Source organism: Trachymyrmex cornetzi, unplaced genomic scaffold (assembly GCF_001594075.2).
Source record: "Trachymyrmex cornetzi isolate Tcor2-1 unplaced genomic scaffold, Tcor1.1 scaffold123, whole genome shotgun sequence".
Classification (NCBI taxonomy): domain Eukaryota; kingdom Metazoa; phylum Arthropoda; class Insecta; order Hymenoptera; family Formicidae; genus Trachymyrmex; species Trachymyrmex cornetzi.
Window position 1 is genome coordinate 665438 of NW_017295795.1, and position 24612 is coordinate 690049.

The following is a 24612-nucleotide window of genomic DNA, read 5'->3' on the forward strand; positions in this document are numbered from 1 at the left end:
TTCCGGATAAATCGATATTTTCAGCCAAGTGGCCGTACCTACCCTATCCCGCCGATAATCCCAACGAATAGCATTTCGATAATCCTGATCGGTATATAATTGACGTTTCAATTTTTTAACATTCCAACACCCTGTTCAATGCACCATCGTATTATCCGTCGCCGAAAATGGTAAATACCACCGTATTTGCTACATATTTATTAAGTATGCTTGCTGCAAAAATCACCGTTTTTAAAAAAATATTCTCGAGTTGTTTTTTGTTAGCGATTCCTTAATTCTGGAATAAATTATTCTTGAATTAAATAAATTTTTCACATTGAAAATAAATATTAAAATTACATATGAATAAAATATCCAAAATATAATTGAAATTTGGAGCATTCATGGAGCATTTATATTCAAATTGTCATTGATTCTATTTGTATCCAAATTGAGAGGGAAATAAGATTATGATAATTAATTCATGTGCAATATATATTATTTAGATACTAATTGTAAGTTTCGGTTTGCAACCTTGCTTTAGTTTCGGTCCATGATCTTGTTGTAAGAGGCCTTAAGTCATAAGGCGAAAGAGATTAAGAGACAATAATTTCTGTCTTTAAACTGTTTTTGTGCAGTCTTTAGGCTTTAGCCGTTAGACTTGAGCGAATTGAGCAAAACCCAATTCTTACAGCCTAAAAGTATAAAAATATGTAAAGAGTAATAAGGCTCGATAATAATAAATAAAAACAATAATTTGGAGGGCTACGAGCCAGAAATACACAAAATAAATAAAGAGAGTCTATTTTAATTATAATATGAAATTAAACAACAATATGAAATACTATGTTTTTACTAAAAGTATAAGGTCTGTGGCCGATATATCGTCACTTACAACTTACGGCTTACGGCTTACCGCCTCTTAAAGCAAGGTTGTGGACTTAGCCTTAAGAGGCCTTAAGTCGTAAGCCGAAAGAGGTTAAGTGACAATAATTTCTGTCTTTAAACTGTTTTTGCGCAGTCTTTAGCCGTTACACTTAAGCGAATTGAGCAAAATCCAATTCTTATGGCCTAAAACCATAAGTTCTGTGGCCGATATATTGTCACTTACAACTTACGACTTTACGGCTTACGGCCTCTTAAAGCAAAATTATGGACTTGGACTAACAGGGTTAATAGATAGAATTAGAGATATATAAGACCTTTTGTTATTAAATTACGAATCCATAATTTTACTGTTTAATTAAACTTTCTTGCATATATACAATTTCTATAACTTTATGTCACGAGTGAAATTTGTAATTCGAATTCAGGAAATTTGGAATCAAAATCAGGAAACTTATTCAGCGGTCATTCGTGTCTCTCTCGATTAATACACGCGATGCGTATTTCTACAAAACTGAGAATTATAAATGGATCAAAAATTGACGTATAGAATTGTTTGTTAAGACCTCTAGCGAACGCGATGAAAATGGTTAATAATTTGCGGTCGCGTGGATGTTAGGAAGCCGCTACTGCGAGTATGAGCACGTTCGAAGCTCTTCGCGTGAGACGCCTGAGAAATGAATTAAGTTCTAAACTTTGCATACTCTCCGTGCTCTTCTACTGGTTATGCTCCTTTGTAACTTCCGCCCCTTCATTCTCCCTTTCTCTTTCTCGCTCTGCTTCTCTCTCTCTCTCTCTCTCTCTCTCTCTCGTTCGTCTTAATTTTCCTTGTTAAAACCCTTTTTCTCGATACCGTTAGTTTTCTCCATTTGCTTTTGCGACATTTCCCTAGTCTTCGCTTTTCTGTCCATTTAAGCTGAAAACCGAAGCTTGAAAACTTTCTCGTTCTTCGTTCAAACGTCCTTATGCCTGAAATATCCTCAGTCAACGGTGCCCTGTCGAATTGGAGCACTGTCCTCTCGCAGGCGTAGAACCGAGTAGAATGTCATTGCCATTCTCTGACGCGTTATTAAAATGGACATAGCGCTGCCACGAAGGCCTGACGTAGAAATAGCCGGCTAGGTGAGAAGGCACGCCCGTTGCACGACTCTGTTCCACGTCCTTCACAGCTTTTTACCGAGCGACACAGAAATACACGCGCATATCTAAGGATACCGACGCCAAGATGAGACGAATATTTTCGGACAGATTTTATTCGGAGATTTCTCGAGAAAAGTAAAGCGGATTGAAGAAAGACTTAGTGCTCGTCCTAGGTTAGAGCACTTCAAAAATACATATAGCCTGTCTTATTTTATTATATCACGTCTTATTTTCGTCTCTATTCCTTCTTTATCTTATTTCGTCTTAATTTTTTTCGTTTACATTACATTTCTTCGATATCTCTTAATTGATGCACGTGTAAAAGATGAATGCTGTGAGCTTTTATCATCGATCGAGTAGCAATAGAGTATATGCGGATTCAAAATTATCTTCAACTTTTTATTTTATCTTTATCAGCTCTTTCGCGGGATCCCTTACTGCGCGCCGTTGATAATCCCACCCATGTTCCTTTTCGAAGACCAATCCGTCGATGAGAGGTGGAAGAGACATATAGCGAACCTTCGATTCGATCTCGATTACTAAAGCAGGAGGAAAAGAAGAAGGGGATGCCGCCGAAGAGAGCGTCGAGTGAATAACTAAAAACGTTTAACATAATATCTGATCCGGCGGAAAGAGCCCCCAGGCGCTCTTTTGCCGGAACCGTATCTTATTCCGAACCCAAAGGCTGCCGGCGACAAATGCAATTTTTTCAGTAGGGCGGGAATCAAATGAAGGATCCCGACCGCTATTGGTAACTACCTTCGCTTTTGCTCCGGCGCCTATCTATGGTATCCTCTTTTTCCTCTCGGCGTCTCTTCTTTTATCCGTTCTCTCGTCGTTGTCAATTCCCTCACATTGTTTTTCTCATCGACGATTATTGCTCTCATCTTTCTCGATTGTCCACTTACGACGCTTCCGCCCATAATTCTTTGATCCCTCTTATTTTAAATTGATAGAAAATGCATAGATCAGTTTACGTGCAATTCGTTCATAGCAAATTTCGTTCATAGCAAGAACAGTTTACACGGGAATTATGGTTATCTATTAATTATTTATCTATCTATATTCTACGCGCATAATTTGCGAAACGCAAATATTGATGCCCGACACAAGCTTATATATACGCATAACAATGTGTAAATAGCCGGCTAACTCCTGAATTTACAAATAAATGCGAGGACCGTTGATGCTTGTTCGCTTGCACTTCGCTGATATTTTGTGCCGAATCAGCTGTCCAGGAAGCGTGTAGGATTTATTGCCTCTCGTGTGATTTAACGTCACCGAGCCAGGAGCGTGAAAAAAAGAGAGCGTGACAGGGAGAGATAGAGACAGAGAGCGAGAGAGAGAGAGACGAGTGGTTTCTAGGTGTGCCCAGCGGGAGAATCGAATGAAACACTTTCCGTCATCGATGTCACGATAGAATGGGTCTCGATTTTTCATGACAAACCTGCCTTGCTTTAAGATGCGTAACAGCGATACCGAGCGAAAATAATAAATATTCTCGACGTAGTAAAAAGAGAGGTAGAAAGATAAAGGCGAAGTATATGAGAGAACAGAACGCGATCGAATACGAAAGGTAAAACGGCAAGGATGAGAGTGAGGAGAAATCGGAAAAAGAAGATTTCATCAAGAAGCCAATATCGCCTTCTTAAAATATAAAAGGCGGAAAATTCCGCTTTGAAAGTTTATTCAAGTGCAGTTAGGATTCTGCAACTCCGTACTTGCAAATGTGCTCGCTGAGCGCAATTCCGGACGAGCTGTTTAACGCCGAAACGTCACGAACAAAGTCCGAAGGATTAACAGGACCGGATCCCCCGCTTGTTGCAATGATAGCCTCTCTCGACCCTGCGTCGCTATACGTAACCATGAAACCTATGCAAATTGCTTTTCCAAACCCGCATTAACGGATTTAAAAGCGATATATGCTTCGTGGTCCACTTTCGACTTATGGTACAGCATCAAGGATTCGTCCCGTGGATCCGATAGCTCTCTGTGGCTGTATACACTTAACACAACTTTTCATATTCTCGAATCGTCATTCAATGGCACATAAATATAGTTTTAAAAGTTAAAAGTATGCGCTTTGCGCAGATGTTTCTTTCGAAAGTTCTTCAACATGAGAAACCAATGTATGGTTTGTCCAGCCGCTATTTTTCCCTTAGGCGACAGTCAATCTGCTTCCCTTTCTTTTTTCGTGCTTGTTCCTCCTGGAGAAGCAGACTCTAGAGGGTATCCAGTGCTGTTGAAAGCGAAGAAGGTTTTATCAGTAGGACAATGCCGGGGAATATAGGTAACGCTCTCTCATAGAGACGTCTTGAGGAACAATGTGTTTCGTGCGTTCTTGAAATTTCAGGAAACGAAAGTGCATGTGAGCATGCGATGGTGCGAATCGGCTGGTATTAATGGAACGTTAGATATCAAGATTTTCCAAAGTTGACGTCCGTTATGCTTAATTACACCGAGATATACCGCAGTGCCACGAGTTCCATTTCACTTAATGATATAGATGCACGAGACGGCTGTGCTAATATAGTTGCAGAATCCTAATTTGTAGAACTCTGTGCCCGTAATGAAATAACACTACTTTATATAGCGATATAATTGAATAATTATTTGCAATTAGAGAAACCTTGCGGTATATTAACGTTACACCAACTTATAATTATTGTTGTTTAGTTTAAATCGAATAATAATTGAAGCTGTATTTAAGCTGAATAATATTGTATTAAAAAATATCTCTAAATGTAAGTATTATGACAGGGAGGCGATAATATGCCGTGAATTATAAACTCGATCCTTACAATTCATACAAGTTTCAGAATATTTACGAGACAAATGTCGTATTCGATAACGCAGTCGTACAAACAAATGTATTTAGTATTATTCGTAAGACGACGTTAAAGTTCAGTAGCCATTTGTGTGTTTTAAGGCGTGGTTGTCCTAATTTGGAAGCACAATGACGTGCCCGAAATTCTGTTGACCTCACGGCATTCGGTGCAGAAATTGGATTATTCGTGTTTGGTGTAGACCCTTAACTGGCTTAACCACTTCATACTCCTTGTCGAACGTCGGTAGTTATTCCAAGACAAAGTGTTCGATGCAGATCACTCAGAATTCGCTAGAGGATCTCGTAATTCGATTAATTTCAGCTAACTCGCTTTTGCATTTCCCGTCACTATCGATGAGACAGCGACGTTTCTATGAATTACATATACTCTCACTCAATTGTAAGAATAACAATAGGGGATGCTAGAAAAGCGTCGAGTTATTATACGGCAAGTGTCAGCCATGCGCTACCGAGAATGAATATTATATATATTTGAATGAGAATATTTAAATGAATATATAAAGGTTATTCATAAAAATGTCAAATAATTATTGCAACTCAGGTCTATTAAAAACATTGACGAAGCGATTAAAGGTAATCGCTGAAAGATTTTTAATTGACTCTAAATGTGTAATAAAGTTTTTCTTGAAGCGACGGTTGCGATACTGTCGACGTAGATAAGAACGACCGTCTCTTTACCGGTCCTAAGAATTAAACGAAGAAAGTACCATTATTATCGCGAAATGGACTTTTAAAAGTTGGCAACAGAACGCGAGCTTATTGTTCATTTTAATTAATTTCGCAGAATATATACCTCGGATCGCTCGTCTAAAAATCGCGCGGATCCCTCGGCGTTTAACGACGTGATAAAAAAGTATTGTAAAAACATATTGATACAACTACGATTTTTTATTTCGAAACGTTGCTATCTATCATGCAATTTGACGTGGTACAATCGCTTCTCTATCGAGTTTTGGCCAGTGATATATCATTTTCAGCAGCATTAAAATAGCAACATCCGATATTTCGACGTACAACCGACGCTCGGATTGTCGGGAAGATTCCATCTACCACTCTCCGGTGCTTTTTTCCCGAAATTTTGCACGGACGTAGCTTTAATGCGATATCGATCCACGTCGTCGAACTCGTCATGAAACGTACGTACGAAACTGACGACGTCACGGGACACGATGGGAAAGCGCCGCGCTTCGAGCAGCTGTGGGCTGTAAGAAGTTTGCGAATCCTTCCCACTGAGTTTAACCTCAATCACTTATGTAACGGAGTTACCGCTAGTATATATATCCAGACAAACCCCCTTTCGTCCACACACGTTAGCCTGGGGTACATATTTGTCGGTATCTTCTTGGCCTCTTCGTTGTTCTAACAAGAAACGTTGGTATTGTCTCTCGCAGAGTATTCGGCAAACGCTTTGATAGTAAGCGCTTCCTCTGGTTAGTGCCTCGACTGCAGTTAGTTTCCTCTTAAAAACTAGCATTATATCGGATAGATGATATTTTTTCATACATTTAAAATTAATTATCATTGCAGTCGCTTCTCTTTTTGTCAATTAAAATAAAACTCTGCTAAAATAAGGTTGATCTATAGTTATTTTTATATACATCATTTATTCCATTCTTTTATTTACTGACAATCAGCTGACTATTGCATTTTACTTTGACATACTTTTCTGATTGTTCATTAATTGTTATTCTTATTATCTCTATCTTTTTTAAGTATACCTGATGATAAAGTTAGAAAGTAAAAATATTTCTGTGAAAATATAACTGTTTTAAAAATGAAACGAACAAAGTGATAATATTACTATCTAAATATATAAATAATAACGACAGAAATAATATTTGCTCTTTGTGAGATAATTAAGTATTCAGAAAAAGAGAGAGAGAGAGAGATGTTAATTCTGTATTGACTTGAAAAGTTTCCCTTTTTCAATCTGAACGCTTTTCATTACTTCCAAATTATCCATGTGCAGATGAACACGAAGGCGTAGAAATCGCTGGAAAAGAGTATCGTAATGAAGAGGCTTTATCGAATCCAATTATCGTCGAGAGTGCGTTCGTCGTGCGCTTTAACGAGCATCCGCCTCTTGTACCTGCGAATATATCGACTCGTAGCAGGGGAAATATGGAAACACATGTTCGGATGAGAGCATTATGTATTTTATATTGATACCGACATTCCGCATCGATCTCTTACGATGGTGAGTCTGTAGTCTATAGCCGACGTTTATAAAATATGCATATATGTACGTATACATACAGATATATATATACGAGTATATATATATAATTGTTTTCGGAAGACTTTTCTCAAGTCTCTCTTTACAATAGTACATGTGTAGAAGTTAAGGAACTTAACTTTCGGTTCGCGTATGCAGTTCATGCACGATTTGCTTCAACGTAATCGAAAATGCGATCAGCAATGAACCATCGTTGCGGGGTGTTGAAATATCGCTCTTTTTTCGATGCTATAATTACGCCGATGCATGGCCGACACGATGCGAAGCTTCGCGGACGACAGGGAGCGATCGTAATGACGCAGTAAATGAATATTTCCGTGCCGTTGTGACAGAATAGAAAAATGGCAGCAGATATGGGGAAAATTGTTAGTCGGCGGAGAACACAGGCGGCTACCAGCACGAGTGGCTACGTTCTCAGTAGGATGTATGTAAATTTAATTACCGTTATTCCAATGGTGTTTTAGGGCGAGCATTCTTGCTTATCATATCCTGCGTCGCAACTAAGCAAACGTTGCACTGCAGTTCTCATTTGTTACTGTAGGATGTGCAATTTTTTATCGTCGCTGTGTTATCGGTTCAGAATATAAAAGTTAAAAGAATTTCATGACGTTGGTTGTATCAAAAGCTTCTGCTATCAGATCGATTTGAATTCAAGTAGGTTGAAGCTACAAAAACAATATTTGCTTATACGTATAACGAATTTACTTATTAATCCTTTGTAGATGGGCGATCCCTCGTTCTCTTTTTATTTTGTAAATTGCTCGATTTTTATGGAACTTGATGGCCTATGAAGTAATTTGATAATGCGTTATTGGAATCTGAGATAAACAAAATTCAAAATGAAGAATCTAATACGATGGAGAGAAATTTGTTTAAATAATTTGATTATCAAAAAACTCTATTTTAGGAAATCTTTAATTACGAGGTAATATCAAGTTTCTAGTTTTGCTTTATGTTATGTAGTTTTGAAGTTAATTTTTAAATTGACTTCGACACTCTGATTATGAGCCCTGCGACATTAGATCCTCCATTGGAGGTTATTAACCTTTTGAAATTCGACATTTCTCAGGTTACGTTTAAAACTCAGCGATATAAAAAACCAGCTAAAACTAAGTTTTATAAAATAATTCGATTATTTTTTGAAATTTTAATTAAAAAATTCTAAAACCAGAGTCGAATTGAGCGATCCTGAAAACTCTTAGGAAACCAAATCTTTAAATTTTTTGTTAGAAAACTTCCGTCTTTAATGGGTTAATAAAATCGGACGATTTCAATCGCGAGAAAAAAGCGACGTGAGGAAATTCGAAAGTTAAAAATATTTGGGATTCTAACTATTCTTTGACGGTTGATCGATCCTTCTCCGAGGAAGGATACTTCCAACTTTGACGCGGAATCGTTCTTCAAGAATTCTGTCTGTTCAAGGTTTCCAAGACAAATCCAAGAGAAGGTTGAGAACGAACGAACGGACGAACGAACGGAACGGCCCGCGTTTGTAGAAAATCGAGGAGGGCGCGGTTCCATTTGTTTCGTTTCCCGCGAACGCTCCATTAGCGAGAACATCGGCTATCGGATCGTACAATTCTTTCGGTCGGAGTTTCAGTTTCCAAAAGGGGGGAAAACTAATACCAAACGGTTTGCTCTAACAGTTTGGCGTCTATTTCGGTGCAAGTGCGGCCGTATCGTACACATAGACCATTCCGACGATTAAAGCGGCGTCCACTTAGTGGTCACGTGTGATTTTCCCGAATCTGTATAAAATATCACCAGGTCGTAATTTGTCTCCGGAAATTTCGCTGTTTGCTAATTACTAGGAAGAATAGTATCCTAATATAAATTTATTCGAGCAAACGAAGGAGGAGGAGATCTTAGAACAGAATGAATATCAGAACGACAGTGTCCAACCGACAGCTAACACTCGCGCTTTGCAAATATCTTCCACAATATTCGTGTATTTACGGAGTTATATTAACTCTACTCGCGTGGTTTTTTTACCTTAATTATTCGCGAGAAGTATTTCTGACATCCCGATATTATATCTCAATATTCATTGTTCTCTTTAATTCACAATTAAATAAAGATTCACAATTAAATAAAGGGTGATAATCAGGGTTGGTAAAGACTAATGTTTTTTTTTTAAGAATAAAACATATTGTGTTTCTTCTTGAATATGTTTTTAATACTTCAAATATGCTTTAAACAGCACTATAAAAAAACATATTTAAAACATATTAAAAACATCAATTAAACATGTTTTAAATTGTTTAAAACACGTTTAAAACATGGTTTTTACCAACCCTGGTGATAATATTTTATACATCCTTTGAATGAAGATTTTTAACTTTCTGCCGGCAACATAAATTTTAATTCTTCTGACAGCTATACAAGTCTTCAAGAAGCAGAGCAAATTTTCTCTGGATTATATAAAAATCTGAAAAAATTTTGATGTACTCTTGTCGAAGTTTTAACGAGTTTTCACCATCATAGAGTCGATTTGTATTTTACTTTTTTTATACAAATTTAAATTTATCTATCAAAATTTACAATTAAAATATCGATAGTATCTTTAATTTTTATTCCGGATTTATAAAAATCTGAAAAAATTCTGATCGCTTGTCGAAATTTCAACAACCAGTTTTTACCATTTTTTGCATAGAAAGTTGGTTTATATTTTACTTATTTTTTATAGATTTAAATGTTCCTACAAAATTCACAATCAAAATATTGATGGTGCCTTTAAAGATCACAGTTGTCGGTGGACGGTTAAAATTGTATGAAATATTTTGCGCTAAATGTAGTAAAAATTTATGTAGATAGCAAATATATTTAAGAAATTTATAAAGCGAGGGTGATTTAGATATTCCACGCGAATAATGAAGGGTTGAGCATTGGCCTGTTATATGAACTATCCGAAGTTAATACACGACATATTTGATAAAAAGTAAAAGCAAATGATTTCATTGATAAATACACTAAAAAAAATATTTTAATTAAAAAAAAATTTAATTGATAAAAAAGAATAATTTTTTTATGTAGGAGCAATGGCAATATTTATTTAAATTTCGCAGTAAATGTTATTTAAATTAAAAGATAATAATGTAAAAACAACGTAAACATTTTTTATAACAGAAAAATTTTTAATAAATTAAAAAAATAGATTAATATTTATTTCAAGAATGGTAGATGTTAATAAAAAAAGTTATTTGATTAAACAATTGGTCTAATGAAAAAATGGTTTTTAAAAATGAAAACAATAAGGTTAAGTTTATCTAAATTACTAAATAAACTTTGTATTTTTTGTAAACGATATCTTACACGTATCACAACATTTCACATATTTATTAATTATAATTGCTGTTAAAAAAATTTTATAATTTTCGAAAATGCATCGACGAGATTCGAATCTAAGATTCCGGGGGGTTATAAACGTAATACACTAATGCTGAGCTATATAATCCCACGCTTCTTCATCAATTCGGTATTCGACAATTATTTAACTTATAGGTCCTAAGAAAACGTCATATCGCATCAAGCAGTATCCAAATATTAAAGTTCTCTAATCAAGGTTTACAACCTAAATATCCAATTGCGTAAAAATCTGTAGGGGAAACCGGAGACAAAAGTAATATTTGATTTTGAAGTATCATAACAGTTAAAATATAATATTTACATTAAAAAAATATGTATCTTTAGATGTAGAATTTATCTAGCTGCAAAATTTTCTTTGGTTTAATTTTGTTACAACCGTCCCAACCCAATGGACGATTGTAACAATAGAGGGAGATAATTGTACCACATTTGCCAGAGATATATAACACAACTACATAAGTCATACTCTTTCTTGCAACTGCACGAATGGAGAACTGGTCTTTTATAATCTCTTTAAAAGTCTGTTTGTATAAAGACACTTCTTTTACATAATTTTTCTCTTATCTTTCTTGTGTTTTCTTGTTAACAGCATTCTATGAAGAAAAATACAAATAACATTGTACAAAATAATACTAAAATAAAATCAAGTAAGTTCGGGGATAATTGTAACTGACAATTACAAGACTGCAGGCCACATCGATGTCAGGGTTGCCACGGAAATTTAAAATTCCCTGACTTTTCCAGGTTTTCCAGATGAAAATGGAAAACTTTCCAATATAAAATATGTAAATTTTAATACATTTAAAGACAAAAATTGTAAGAAAGCTAGCCTATATTATTAAAAACAATGTAAAAAAGGCTTAGTAGCATACTAAAATTTTGGGTGCAAATTCAAGCCAACAAACAATAAATTAGTATTGGAAAAAAGAATGCATTTACAAAAAAAAAACGATCAAATAAAAGTATTGAAAAAAATATGTATAAATTTTAATTATTTTATTAAAATCGTTTAAAGGGTGCAAATTTTGAACGTATTTCATTATAAACGTCAGATATAATATTAAAAAATTATAACAATTATTTAGAATAGAAACAGTTTAAGGAAATTGTGAGCAAATTTTAAAATTCCAGACCTTTTTACATTTTCCCCTGACTTTTCCTAGTTTTCCCGGTTTTCCAGATCTGTGGCAACCCTGGATGTTATTATTGTCTCCTAATGGTATTTTATGATTTATAGTAAATTTTTTAAATAAAAACCTAGATAAAAATTAACTCAAATGTGCAATCCATCAACACAGATAATCATTAAAACATATTAAGATAATACATTGCCTTTGTTATAAAAAAAAAAATTTTAGATTTTGTGCACGCAATAAAACTTACTTGAAGCATGAAAGAAGTAATTTCTGCTCCTGCACTCGTGCACGTTCCGCGAGAACCAGCATGTAACGAACGATTCAATGCCGATCTGGTTACAGAATTTTACCATACAGCCGCGTACATATATTTATTATAGTTTAAGAATATTAACGATGTTACTCTTGTCTCCTTATTACTTTTGTTCCCGGTCTCTCCTATAATTGTATAAATACATTACATTGAAATTAAGTACACGTTTAACTTTAATAAATATTTATTTCGTTTAGAAAACGTTTTATTTTATTTAGTGAATTGTTATCTGAATAAAGAAAAATATCATTATTTTTAAAATAAAAAAACAAACATTATATCAATTATTAAAACTAACAAATGTAATAAATCATAAATATTTATTGAAATTGAACTTTGCTTATTGTTAGCGAATATTACATTATTTGCTTATTTATTTACAGTAACAAAAAAATATTTTTTGACAAAATAAATACATTGCATTAAAATTAAATATTTTGACTTAAATAAATGTTTATTTCATTTAGAAAAACATTTTATTCTATCTAATGAACTTGAATACTTCTTTATTATAATAGAGATACCATTATGTTTAAAATTAAATATAACGAAAACGAAAATATTTATTTAAAAATAAAAAATTGTTTAGAGTGAAAAAAATGTGTTCTTAAAACACGCAGTCGGAAACAAAGAAATTATTTATTGCTTTAAACGATTTAATTTATTTAAGTTAAGAAAACGATTGTAGTTGGCATTATTAATGTAAACTTAAAAGTACGTTTAAAATTATATATCTGCATTTCATTGGCCGTAAAAAATATATTTTTTAGTTTCAAATTAATGATGTCAATTACATTCTTTCTCTTAATTTAAATATATTATTTAATTAAAAAGTAATAAATAATTTAACGAAAAAGGAGCATAAAACCATTTAATATGTTAAATATCACAAAAAACAACCTGTGCAGTGATTTTACGCTCCATTTTCGTTAAATTTTATGATTAAAAACCATTTTCTTATTAATTAAATAAATAATTTCTTTATTGTTGACTGCTTGTTTAAAAAAACACATTCACTTCATCATAATAAACAATTTCTTATTTTTAAGTAAATATTTTCTTTTTCTAAAATGCTACATATTTTATATTAAAAATAGTGATTTTTTTTATTCAAAGAATTTATTAGATAAAATAAAATATTTTTCTAATCGAAACAAATATTTATTTAATTAAATATTTATTTATTTAATTAAAATATTTAATTTCAACGTATTTATTCTCAGTGTACATTTAGCTTAAATATAATTAGCTCTTGAACTGGAAATAGTATAAATTTATAAGAAATATTATTAGGCATGAAAAACTGCCTCAACAAAATTTGGCATTTTTTACTCATGTGTATTAAATACATTTAATTTCGGTCACAGTGAAAAAAGACTGCGTGACAATAATGAATTTTCTTGTAAAGCAATCAATTTGGTGACGAAATTATATAAATCATTCTACATTGTTATTACATTTTCTAATTAAAGTCAACCCAAAGAATCCGTAAAAAATGTCATTCCTAGCAGATATGCTCGAGAATAAAAGAATAAGATTTCTTACAAGGCGTTGCTCATGCGCGACGGAGATGCGCATTGTACGACATGTAAGCGGTGTCGGACCGCCGGAGCATCCAAATTCGATGATTTACAACGCGTGGAGGGATGGGAGGCGAAGGAGACACTTCCCTCCGGTGTAAGAGGGTAAACGCTAATTAAATCGGAAGTAATTAACGAGGGCGTTTGACCGAGCGAGCGATTAAACGGAGGAGTTTACGTACTGCGCGTCGACACGGACGATTTCCGGGGAATCGTTCGTAGATTTACGACGATTTCAACTCTCGACAGAAATTCGTACGAGCTGCGGCGAACGCGCGAACGAACTCTTCTCCCCGCTTCTCCCCGACCAGCGTTCGTGCAAATATGCCCCGGCTGATGGGAATCTACCGATGATTAATCGACCGGCAGTGGCGACCCCCATCTAACGCGCGCAGCCTTTCCAGGAAAATAATCGTGCGACCTCCTTATTATTGTCAGATCGACCGCTCGATGAAAATGTTATTTACCGTTTCCAGATGATTACCTCTCGTGTCAGCATAGAGGCGTTTTAATGAAACGGAGATCCTGATGGCAGAGCGCGTCCGATCTCGCGATTCGATCGCAAGGAAATATCGCGTAATATCATAATCTATGGATACATTCTTATATGATACTTGAACGGAAAAGAAAGAATAAGACTAGAGGACGTAGAGAATATTCGAGCGCGCGAGAGATGAGCGCGTTACGTTGTAACTTTACGCGAGAAGTTGTTACCAGGTGCGGGTGGCAAGCGTTGTAAGCTAATAAGTTGTCGGTGTAATAATTCTCGGGAGTTGGTATTAAAACTGGCTTGTCTTGCTCGCGATAAATCCTTGTCTGTCGCGACTAATGTTAGGAGTTTCTGAAAGGCAATCAACTGTATCAAGATCCTCCCTGTTTTCATAAAATTGGAGAAGACTTGCGTTACGCTTCGCGCTTATCTATTTGATGACCGGCAAGAAAACGGCAGAAATCTCGGAGGAAGGAATCGCGCGCTTTTGCAACACTGCTGCCGGCGATTTACCACCGCAAGAAAGGCAACTGGCAGAAAGATGAAAAAGTCTGAGTGAATTTACGGGATATTTTTAGCCATTGCGACTTTAACCAATCCTACTTATCCTAAAAGACTAAATTGTAATGAAGCGTTAATAACGTTTCTTTTTCAGAGGTAATTCCCGCTATTATTTATTTATCCCGTTACAACAAAAGCAGTTGGTTTGTTTCATCAAAATTGTAGCTGCGATTAAAATGATCGACAAACCATTTACGCTTCTTTGACGACAGTCCTGTTCATTCATGTCGAACGAGCGACGATGGCCCTCGATCTTGCTTCTCGGCGCGAAATTTTCCACGGGAAATAACGAAGGTCGTCGTCTCGCAGTGTGATGGTTAACGGAGCGAAAATTGGCACGAAGTGACGTCGCGTACCGTTTAAGATTCTCTTAGGAAGATTGCCTTTTGCGACCGCTGACGCCGCCGCCGCTTCGACTTCAACGCGGAGGTTGCGATGTTATCGTCGTCCCGATAAAAAACAAAGGAGGCATAATGAAAAAATATCGGTGGCTGCGCGGGTTACGGAGTGATAAGAGACGGAAAGAGAGTGAGAAGAGCGGAAGCGCGAATGGCGCGAGGGGAACGAATTTAAATCGACCCCCGGGATGAGGGTAGGATAACCCCCGCGGATAGTCACTAACGACAATGGTGACGAGGGGGTCCAGCATTCCGCTGTATAAAACGAGCCGGACTTAGTGCAGTATCCAGAGTTAGAAAAGCAAAAGCAATTAAGATAGTTACTTGGTTATGAGACAAAAAGACGAAGCGGAACGAAGGTAGGAAGGTAATTACCGTGGTAACGGCTTGCCTCGACCGTGTGACCGTATCTCGCAGAGCGTGGTAGCTTCTGGGGAAATTAGTGCTGGAAAAATTCATGCCCGCGGAAGATTTGCGTAAATTAATTTACGGCGTACCGAGCCGGTCTCCTGCCGAGGAAAAGAGGATAAAATTCAATTTTTAGGTCGGCCTTGCGACTCAGTCGCAGGTCGAGGACGCTGATTGTTGCTTCTGCTGCTTGACGATCGCTAAACGATGCACTTCACGTGCTTTGAGATAAGAATTTTAATTACTGCAAAATTCATTGAATAACTCTGAGCAACTAAATTCTATTGGTGTTTATACATACAGATAAATATATACTATACGAAAGTAATAATTACTTGTTTCAGAAGTATTTCAAAAGTTCACATCCATAAATCTATCATAAGTTCATCACAAGCATCAAATTTATTCAAAACATATTCTGAATCCTAGTAAGTTTAATACTTCAATCAAAATTATTAAACTAAAATAAATTCGATTGTTTATTACATATAGTCCACTTGTTTGATCAATTTTGTAACATTCTTCCAAAGGAAATATATTTCCGTTTTGAGTATCTAATGATTAACTTTCTAAAATTTGTAATAAGTATATTTTAAGATTATTTTATTAAGAAAATATTCGTTATTAAAGACAACCGTTACTTCCGTAAAAGGAAGAAAGTGAATTGAGTAACCACATTTCTCAGCAATAGAATTTTTCTGTGTGTATTTAAATAAAAGATAGATTTTTTTTCTAATTAAATTTATTATACGTCAATTTTAACTTAAGCAATTTGTTCTATTATTTAAAAGTGACGCTGCTATTAAATCACGTTGTATTACCCTTTCTTGTGCATTTGCATGGAGTGAGTCTACGTAGTTAACGCTTTCTTTCTGAATCCCACTGGAGACTGCTAAACAGAATTCGAGATAATAGGTAGGTTCTTCTACGACGTCGGCGGAAAGAGATAGTTGCTTGGAAGCTATTTCGCCGACATGGAGACGCGCATTAAGTTCTCTCGTAATATTCCTATAGCATTAAAGCAAATTTCAAGGCCCATGCGGGATTCAAGATGCCGTTTGCTTCCACTAATCTCCCCAGGGAAGTATAACGAATATCACTTTGTAAGGAATAATTAACGAGCGCGCCTGAGAGCCGAATAAAATAATTGGCCGACAGTTTGTACTCGGCGAATGTAAATATTCTCGCGCTTTCTCCTCGAATCTGTCACAATCGAGACATTACGGCGGGATTTGTGCCGTAATTAACATTAATTTCTTCGGTGATTTAGCGATCTAATGGGAAAAAACTCAATGTGCTCGGTGTGCCGCGAAATTCGAAAAATTGCCACCCCCTATTCACCCCGGGAAAGAGAAATTTATGGTTTTTCGTAAGTACGGCGGTGGGAATCGCTACGGAAACTTTTTACGACGTACTTTTGACAAAGTTCAAGAATTAACGAGGCGCGTTCGCATCGTTCGGTTACTGTTACCGGTTGCTCTGTTGCTGTAGTTGCTGGAAAACTCTCTCGCGTGCAGAGCTTCTTTGCCTCGAAGATACAAAGAGAGAATCGCGTGCGAAATTTCATTTCCACGGTGGGACGCGCGCAAGTCAAACGCGATCAAAACCACACCGTGCGATCGGGGACGAACGCGATATATTTTTCCGTCACGACGCAGAACGGTGGCGTTATCCACCGTCGAGAAACTTTTTACATTATGTTAACTTGTGCGCGAAATGGACCTCCCGGACTAAGCAGCACGCGAGGGAGGATGACTCGGAGTTTAAAAACACGCGCGTGTGCCTGTGATCATAGGGGGGAGTTGCTGAATGTGTACTGGTTGTCTCTAATTCATACCTCATTGATATTTAATTTTATTATTACTTAATATTAACATTCAGTAAAAAGTATGAAATAAATAAAAAATAAGTAATATAGAAAAAATTTAATAGATACGTCTCGTTTTATATATAGATATGTTAGCAGTATTTTAAACAATCAGGTACATCTGATATTAACTTTAAATAAATTTTTAATAAATTTGTGTAGCTGATATATGCAATTTTATTATGAATTTTTATATTTTTATAAAAAAATTTATTATAAAATATTTTACATTAATTATTAACATACATATAAATATTTGCAATTATTATAAAAGACTAAATTGCTATTTTTTATAAAATTCATCAGATTTTCTATGAATCGTACCACCGCAAGATAAGATTGATAATTGACAATAATGAAATTAATAATTGATATATGAATACAATTTCAATTGCAAAAATAATCTGAAGCCGATCTTGCTTTGACATTCTTGTCTTGTCATTATTGTTGTTTTATAATTATTAAATACTTGATCTTTTTTTTCGATAAATTATTAAAATTAGGTATTAATTAATTATTACATACTAATTAAGTTAACGATTTCTCTTACTAATCTTCTATTTTTAATTTGTTTCATTCATAAATACTTTCAATACTTTCAAAAGAGATACGATTGGAAGACTTATATAGATTTGAATTAGACGATCGATTGCCTTTTGCAACATGTTACAAAAAGACTTAAACAAATTAATTTGTTGAAGAAAAGTGAGACATGTAATAATAAATTCGAAATATAAAATCACAGTTTCTATTGCTGCGTACAAATTAGTACCCAATGGAAAATATAATGAAAAATAGCTTAAGTGATATACATTGGCAACTCTCTACAATCCTCGAGGATCCTTCCGTTACTCTGCTTTCCTCATTCTCTCTATGGCCGTGCTCAGAAACTTCACCCGGGTGCATCCAGGTATTACTTTATCCTTGTTGTTCACTGAATATTAAACAAGGATAAAATAATATCTGGGTGCATCCGGATGAAATTCTGAACGCAGCCCGTGTAGTTAAATTATATCGATTACACTCCGAAGTTGGCACAGAATATAACGCACACACGTAGCGCCGGTACTGGTATCTTTCAGCGACTGCTATTATTTTACTGCGCAGCTCGCGCGATCGACGTCTAAACACGAGCTCCAAGTACGAACGTCGAATTGCGTCGAGGATTAGTTATTAGCTCGTGAAAGTTTATGACGTTAATATTCTGAATTTGCGTGGATCGCGCGACGAAATGGCGTGCGGAATTATGTGAACCGAGAAGCACAGGTAGCAGGAAACCGTTTCCTCGATATTACGCTTGCGGATTTGGCTCGCGATTGAAACATGCGGAAGAGATTTCCGCCTTTGTTCGCAAAAGACTCCGTATAAATCGTATGGAAAAAATGGCTTCAGTAAAATTAGCTGAAGCTACGATATTTTGTAGATTATGAATGGCTGATCAAAAATTTCCTCAGGCAAAAGCCTAAAAAATAAATAGATTTTAACGTAGCATTATTCGTAAGTCGCCATTATGAGTCTAATTGGACTGAAAAGTTTCTTTATCTGCTAAACTATTCATTTTTTGATAATTGTACTTTAATACTTGTAAGCACATAATAATGAGATGAATCAATTGGTGTAAAGAAAATACATAGTTGCTTTAAAAAAATTATGCAATTTGCAGTATGTATATTTACAAACTACATTTTTTTAGAGCAACTATGTGTTTTCTGTACATTAATTGAGTCATTATTCTGTATAGTCATTATGTGTATAAAAATATTAAGATATAGTAACAAAAAAATAATTTAGCAAATAAAGACTTTTCAGTCCTATTAGACTCAAAATTTCAAATGGTATTACAGCAAAATTTGTCCATTTTTTATAGTTTTGCCCAAGAAAACTTTTAATCAGCATTTCACAATTTACAAAATATCATAGTTTCAGCCAATTTGACCGAAGCTACTTTTTCTATGTGATTTGTGCGGAGTTCTTTCTTTCGCAGTTTTTTTTTGCGCTTGTGTGTCATATAGGAACTGTTGTCAAAACGTGCGATTACGGTTTTATTTTCTTGGACAATCTGCCGTGTCGATTTTACGAGTGTCCTGCAGCCGCGAATGCCTCGTCGTCGCTAGTGCAAACGAGGGTGATTCTCGTTGACGGAATCATGTGAAAGCGTTATCGCACGTATCCATGCGTTATATCGTTTCCTTTCTTCTTTTTCGTTTCATTCTTTTTGCCTTCCATTCTTGTGTTCACTGGCGCGGTTATCGAAACGATCGACGTCATTAACAGTTGGATTACTTTCCCGCTGTATGCTCTCGATTGCGTTTATTTCGACCTGCATTTTCGTTAATTTTCCCCACGCATGCTTTTTTATTCATAGATGCGCGTTCCATCGAGAACTAATCGAGAGCTAACAGGACTCCCAACATACCCCTTACGGTCCCATGGATTGGTGATGTAAAGTAATGACGTTAAGCGGGAGGGCGAGTAGTCTGAGTTTTTAGAAGGTTTATATAGGAAGCTTTGAGAAGCGACGTATGCTTGAAAATTCCGTCGAGATATCTTCCGACATGAAACGTTTCCCAGTCGACTCATTTCGTGAGTAACTTTGACGTTACGTTTGAAGAAATTTAGTTTTAAAACTAGATCGATGTCATATGTACATTTATATATGTCGGACAGCCATCTGCATTCATAATCTTAGAAGAAAAAAATAAATTATATATATAGAATATAATTTTAGTATATATTTGCGAAATTTTGTAGATGATGAAAATTCAAGATAAATATGTTGAATATCAGACGACTTGATTCTATAATCAATAAATAGCCGCGTTATTTAATTCAAGTGTCCTATTTCGAGCCATCGAAATGAGTTATGATGTTTTATTGATTAATGAACTACTAAAGTGTGCGAGTCTTTGGCACATTTTATTAGAGCGCTTTATTGATTATGAATATCATTATCATAAAAAAAATCTCATTTATTTTGCCGCAAACGTATATGAAAAATACATCAGTCTCCCTTTAATATTAATATAAAATGGCCAGATTTAAATTATTTTAGCCAATTAGGCTGTCAATCAAATAAAATTGTTCTACTTGAAAGATAAAGGAATTCATAAAATTAAAAGTAAAGAAAGGAGAGAGAGATAGAGGCTTTTAGATAAACATTCTGCAGTAAAAATAATCAGTGTTAGCTTTGAGAGAAGAGAACTAGAATATATTCCGCACATAAATTTTAAAAAGAAATAAAAAAAAAAGAACGAGTGAAATTTAACGGGAATGAGAGAAAATTTATCGCGGGAATTTTCAAGGAGCGAAGAAATATTATTTTGCGATAAATTTGTTATCGCGTTTGCAAAGGTAGACGAACGGGACAGTTACTCGTCCAACGACGTAGCTCAAAGGGCGAGCCGTGATTTATGCCGATCGTAAGAGAAAGAGACGGGGAATGCGCTAAAGGAGCATGCTTGGCAAGGTTCGAACTTGTACTTTATGCACGTATGAATACGTACGCGTGATCTGAATACCGTTTTGCTGGAAAATCCGCGTAGTGAAAGCTTTGCTAGGGCTTTCCAGAGATTGCGGAGGGAATCCCTTCGTGAATTACTTCGATGACCTGCCGCATCGTGATGTCCGGCGCGGTTTCGCCACGTACGATCGACGGTTCGCTCCGTGATACAGCGGATACATATTCATACGCGATATATATATGTATATCTGTATGTGTACGCTTACGAAATCACGCGCGAACTCTTGGCGTGTCATTCGTTCGTGCATGGATTTTCATAGATTTTCTAGACGACGGTGTTTTGCGGTCGGAGAGAGTAAAATAGCAACGCGTGTATGGAGAGCGTACGTTCCAGAATGTGTATCGAAGATATTCCTGTTGGAGAAAAAAATTCAACTCGTTAGGAAGAAAATTGGATGCCTAGGTATTCAGAAATTCCGCGATGCAATATGGCGTGGAGCTTATTCGCGCAAGCCAGGGCATCGTATATTTTGCGTTGCAAATTACGATCCGGCGCGGCCGCGTGAAATTTTAAAAGTCGATCGGAAGCTATCTCGCTACGGTGTTGGCCGTACTCGCGCGTACATTAATCCCCTCAAGTATATTCCAAGCGTTTACCGCGAGGGAACTGCAATAGCTCTCCGTTGTGCGCAAGATCACTCGTTCGTGTCGCGTGGTTAAAAAATATTTAAATTTTCCTTCGAGAGAGAGAGAGAGAAAGAGAGCGCGTGCGGATCCAAAAAAATCGACGCAATCGACGGCGCTCAGAAGAGAACGTGCTACATTGAAAAGTGATGTAAAAAAACTAACGTTAGCGGTCAAAAGATCACGTTTGGTATGAGTATTCCAGGTAGTCAAATCATGGGATCCTATGGATTATGTATCCGACTTGGGCCGAAATATGTTTGGCCATTTTAACTTGGATAAATTATAATATTTCGAGAATAGACGCATTTTTGAAAAATTGTTTCAAATAAAAAATGAAGAGAACCATCAGATGAGTTAATTAGATTTTGGATCCAGGAACTTATTGGTCACAATCTAGATAGCTTATCTTTTGATGGTCCTCTTTAAATCTTACAATTTTTATGTGAAACTTTTTTTAAATGCATTATTTTCAAAGTATTTTGTCTTTAACAAGTTAAAATGGCCAAGCATTCCAGCCCAAGTGGGGTATGAATTCGTAAAATCCCAAAATTTGACCATCTAGAATATCTATTTCAAACGTGATATTTCGGTTGGTAACGTTAGTTCTTTTTAACATGTTTCCTTGTCAGAATTCTTTTATATCCGGTCTTACGAGGAAGCGTGATGCGCTGTTAAGTCGAAGAACGTCCAGTCATTCACGGATTTTATTCGCTCTGCGCTGAAATTGTCCTGACGCAGGTGAAACCCGAACCCACAAGAATCCGTCACGGGGCCCGTTCACCCATTCGCTTCTCGATTCTCATTCCTGGACCGTAGCCCCGAGATCACGTTTGTTTTTATCACAACGATAACGTTCGCTACGAATGTTACGACGAATGTAATGGAAGGATCTATGTTCGCAGATGCCATGAATTCGTTGGTGGAAGACGTCGTCGTGGAGGCGGGGAAGAACGTCACGCTGGGGTGTCCGGGAGTGACGGAGGATTCGCTGGTGTTGATGCTCGAGTGGCGGGCAAACGGGATGCGGCTGCTCGAGTATAAGAGCAGAAGCACGACTGTCGTGCGGCGAACAGAACAGAACAGAATGTCTCTGTCGTTGAAAAATTATTCGTTGCAGCTGCATCCCGTCACCGCCGCCGACAGCGGTATGTACGAGTGTCTCGTGAACAACAGGAATACGCCGGAAGCTGTGATCAAGCTCATCGTCCGAGGTAAGTGGCGGAATGTTCTTAATTGTTTTTCCTCTTTCTCTCTTTTTTTTTTTTCAAATGTATATTTTCCGCGGAGAGAGAAACAAGTCCAGTTGGGTAAAATAGAGCGCCGACGTTCATTAACTCTTTTAATTCAATCGATCGAACTTATATTGCATTAAATTAAGGGATGTGTATGTATATGAAGTCTAAAATGGATCAATATGTTCTTTTTCTGTTTTTTACATATTTCTGAACATATACGTACCTCTCGATTAAATTTCTTATATTTATTGGAGCTTGAAATAGTGAATGCAATGGTCTGTAGACTTATTGTGATTAATCTAAAAAAAAAAAAACTACAGATCAAATTTCCGTTTCTAATAACCTGTATTTTAAGCCTGTAATATTTTTAGACCAAATATCATTAATGAATTAAAAACTCGTTCTATAGCGTACTAAGTCATTTGATATTGCGCCAATCTGGACGGCTACGTTGTGCTTTTAGTTTCATTACTTGGAGATCTATCTTCGTTAAATTCCGCTTATTACTTATAGACTTTGAAAATATTATTAATTAACTTACAGCACATAAATCCGCTATGAAATCATTGGATAACGTCTCTGTCATCTTAAACGTAATCCGTTTTAAATATTTTAATACTTCTTGTAAAATATTCTAATAATTAAATTCTCTGCTTTTTATTATAAATAATACCATCTTCGCAACTTTCGCGATACTATAGTATAGTTGTCGATATATTTCCTATTGTGTCTGATCGAAATAAAAGTTCAAATGCGATTCTTCTGTTCTTAGCTGTGAGTTAAAAAAGGGAGGCAACTTACTTGCCTCTCTTATATATTGTCTTTATATATATATATATGGAAAGAATTTTCCGATACATGAGGATTTCTTGCAACTTGACAATATTATTTTCTCAGGTCGAAATAAAAGATATAAAATATTAAATCGACCGCCTACTATTATTTTGCATTAAAACAAAGTATTACTTTGACAATTCTTAAAGAATAAGAAAATAAAGAAAGATTCAATTTGAATAACAAGCAGTATAAAAATCTATCACAGATATTGCATAAATATTTATATCAATATATATGATTGCTTTTGTAATGATAACCAAACATTTTGAAAATCGCTATAGATCCACCTCCAGGGCCAAACTGAATTAAAATCTCCCTTGTAGATTGTCGAATCATCTTTAAAGCGCATATTGATTCTATTGATGGTCTTTCAATTTAATTTAGTTTTAATTTAAGATACTGCCTTAATTAAAGCGAAATATTTATCACATTTCGCGTAAACTTAGAGTTTATTTACTTAATAATTGAAACTCCGATCTCTCTCTTGCGGGATCATTTTTGATTCTGTTGATATTTTAAATTCAGAGGACAATCGAAATGATCTATGACTCATTCATTGCGGTTACCGATCTGCGTTCAATGAACTAGTTCACTGCTAAACTCGGTGAGTTTACACAAAGTTCGCCGTAAACTTTGAAAGGCAGACCGGTCCAGGCACAGCAACACCACCCTTCTTAACAACCCCGTCGCCGCTCGTCGTTCCTAATGCTTTATTTTAAAACTGAGTTGCAGCCCCATCCCTACCAGCCTCTCGCGGAGTGTTTGCTTTAAGTATTTACGCCTGATTTGAATTCGTCACGTGCAACCCACCGCGTCAAAAGCAAACTTTTCGTAGCATCCTATAGGCGACGACGGGCTGGAATCATGGGAGTGCGCGCGGCATAACTTCAGCGGCGCATAAGTTTGGCCGCCGAACTTCACCGCAAAAAAGGAGAAATGAAACGGGTCCTATCGCGTTATGTCGCGGTGATTTGCATTCAATGCACGATCCCTTACTCAATTTGACTAAAAAGTTTGCCTGAGCCGCTAAAACAACGTGAAATTACGCCAACCGGGCGGGCGTTTGCGTAATAACTGGCGCGAAAAGTGAACTTTGCCCGACAATGTGGTTCGTAGGAATCAATGTACTGTACAGGATCGGAGATCGAGCGAATTTACATTTTTCACGTTGCGTGCTCGATATTAA

General features: G+C 36.0%; 1 protein-coding gene across 3 annotated transcripts in view; it reads left to right on the forward strand.

Moving 5' to 3' along the window:
- Positions 1-22288: 22288 nt before the first annotated feature.
- The window catches only part of LOC108770135 (Protein tyrosine phosphatase 99A), a 230540-nt gene continuing 228216 nt past the window's right edge, over positions 22289-24612 (forward strand). For all 3 annotated transcript variants that reach the window (XM_018521487.1, XM_018521504.1, XM_018521494.1), the window contains exon 1: positions 22289-22565. In XM_018521487.1, the coding sequence (XP_018376989.1) occupies positions 22352-22565 (214 nt within the window). In that variant the 5' untranslated portion in view covers positions 22289-22351. The remainder of the gene's footprint in view (positions 22566-24612) is intronic.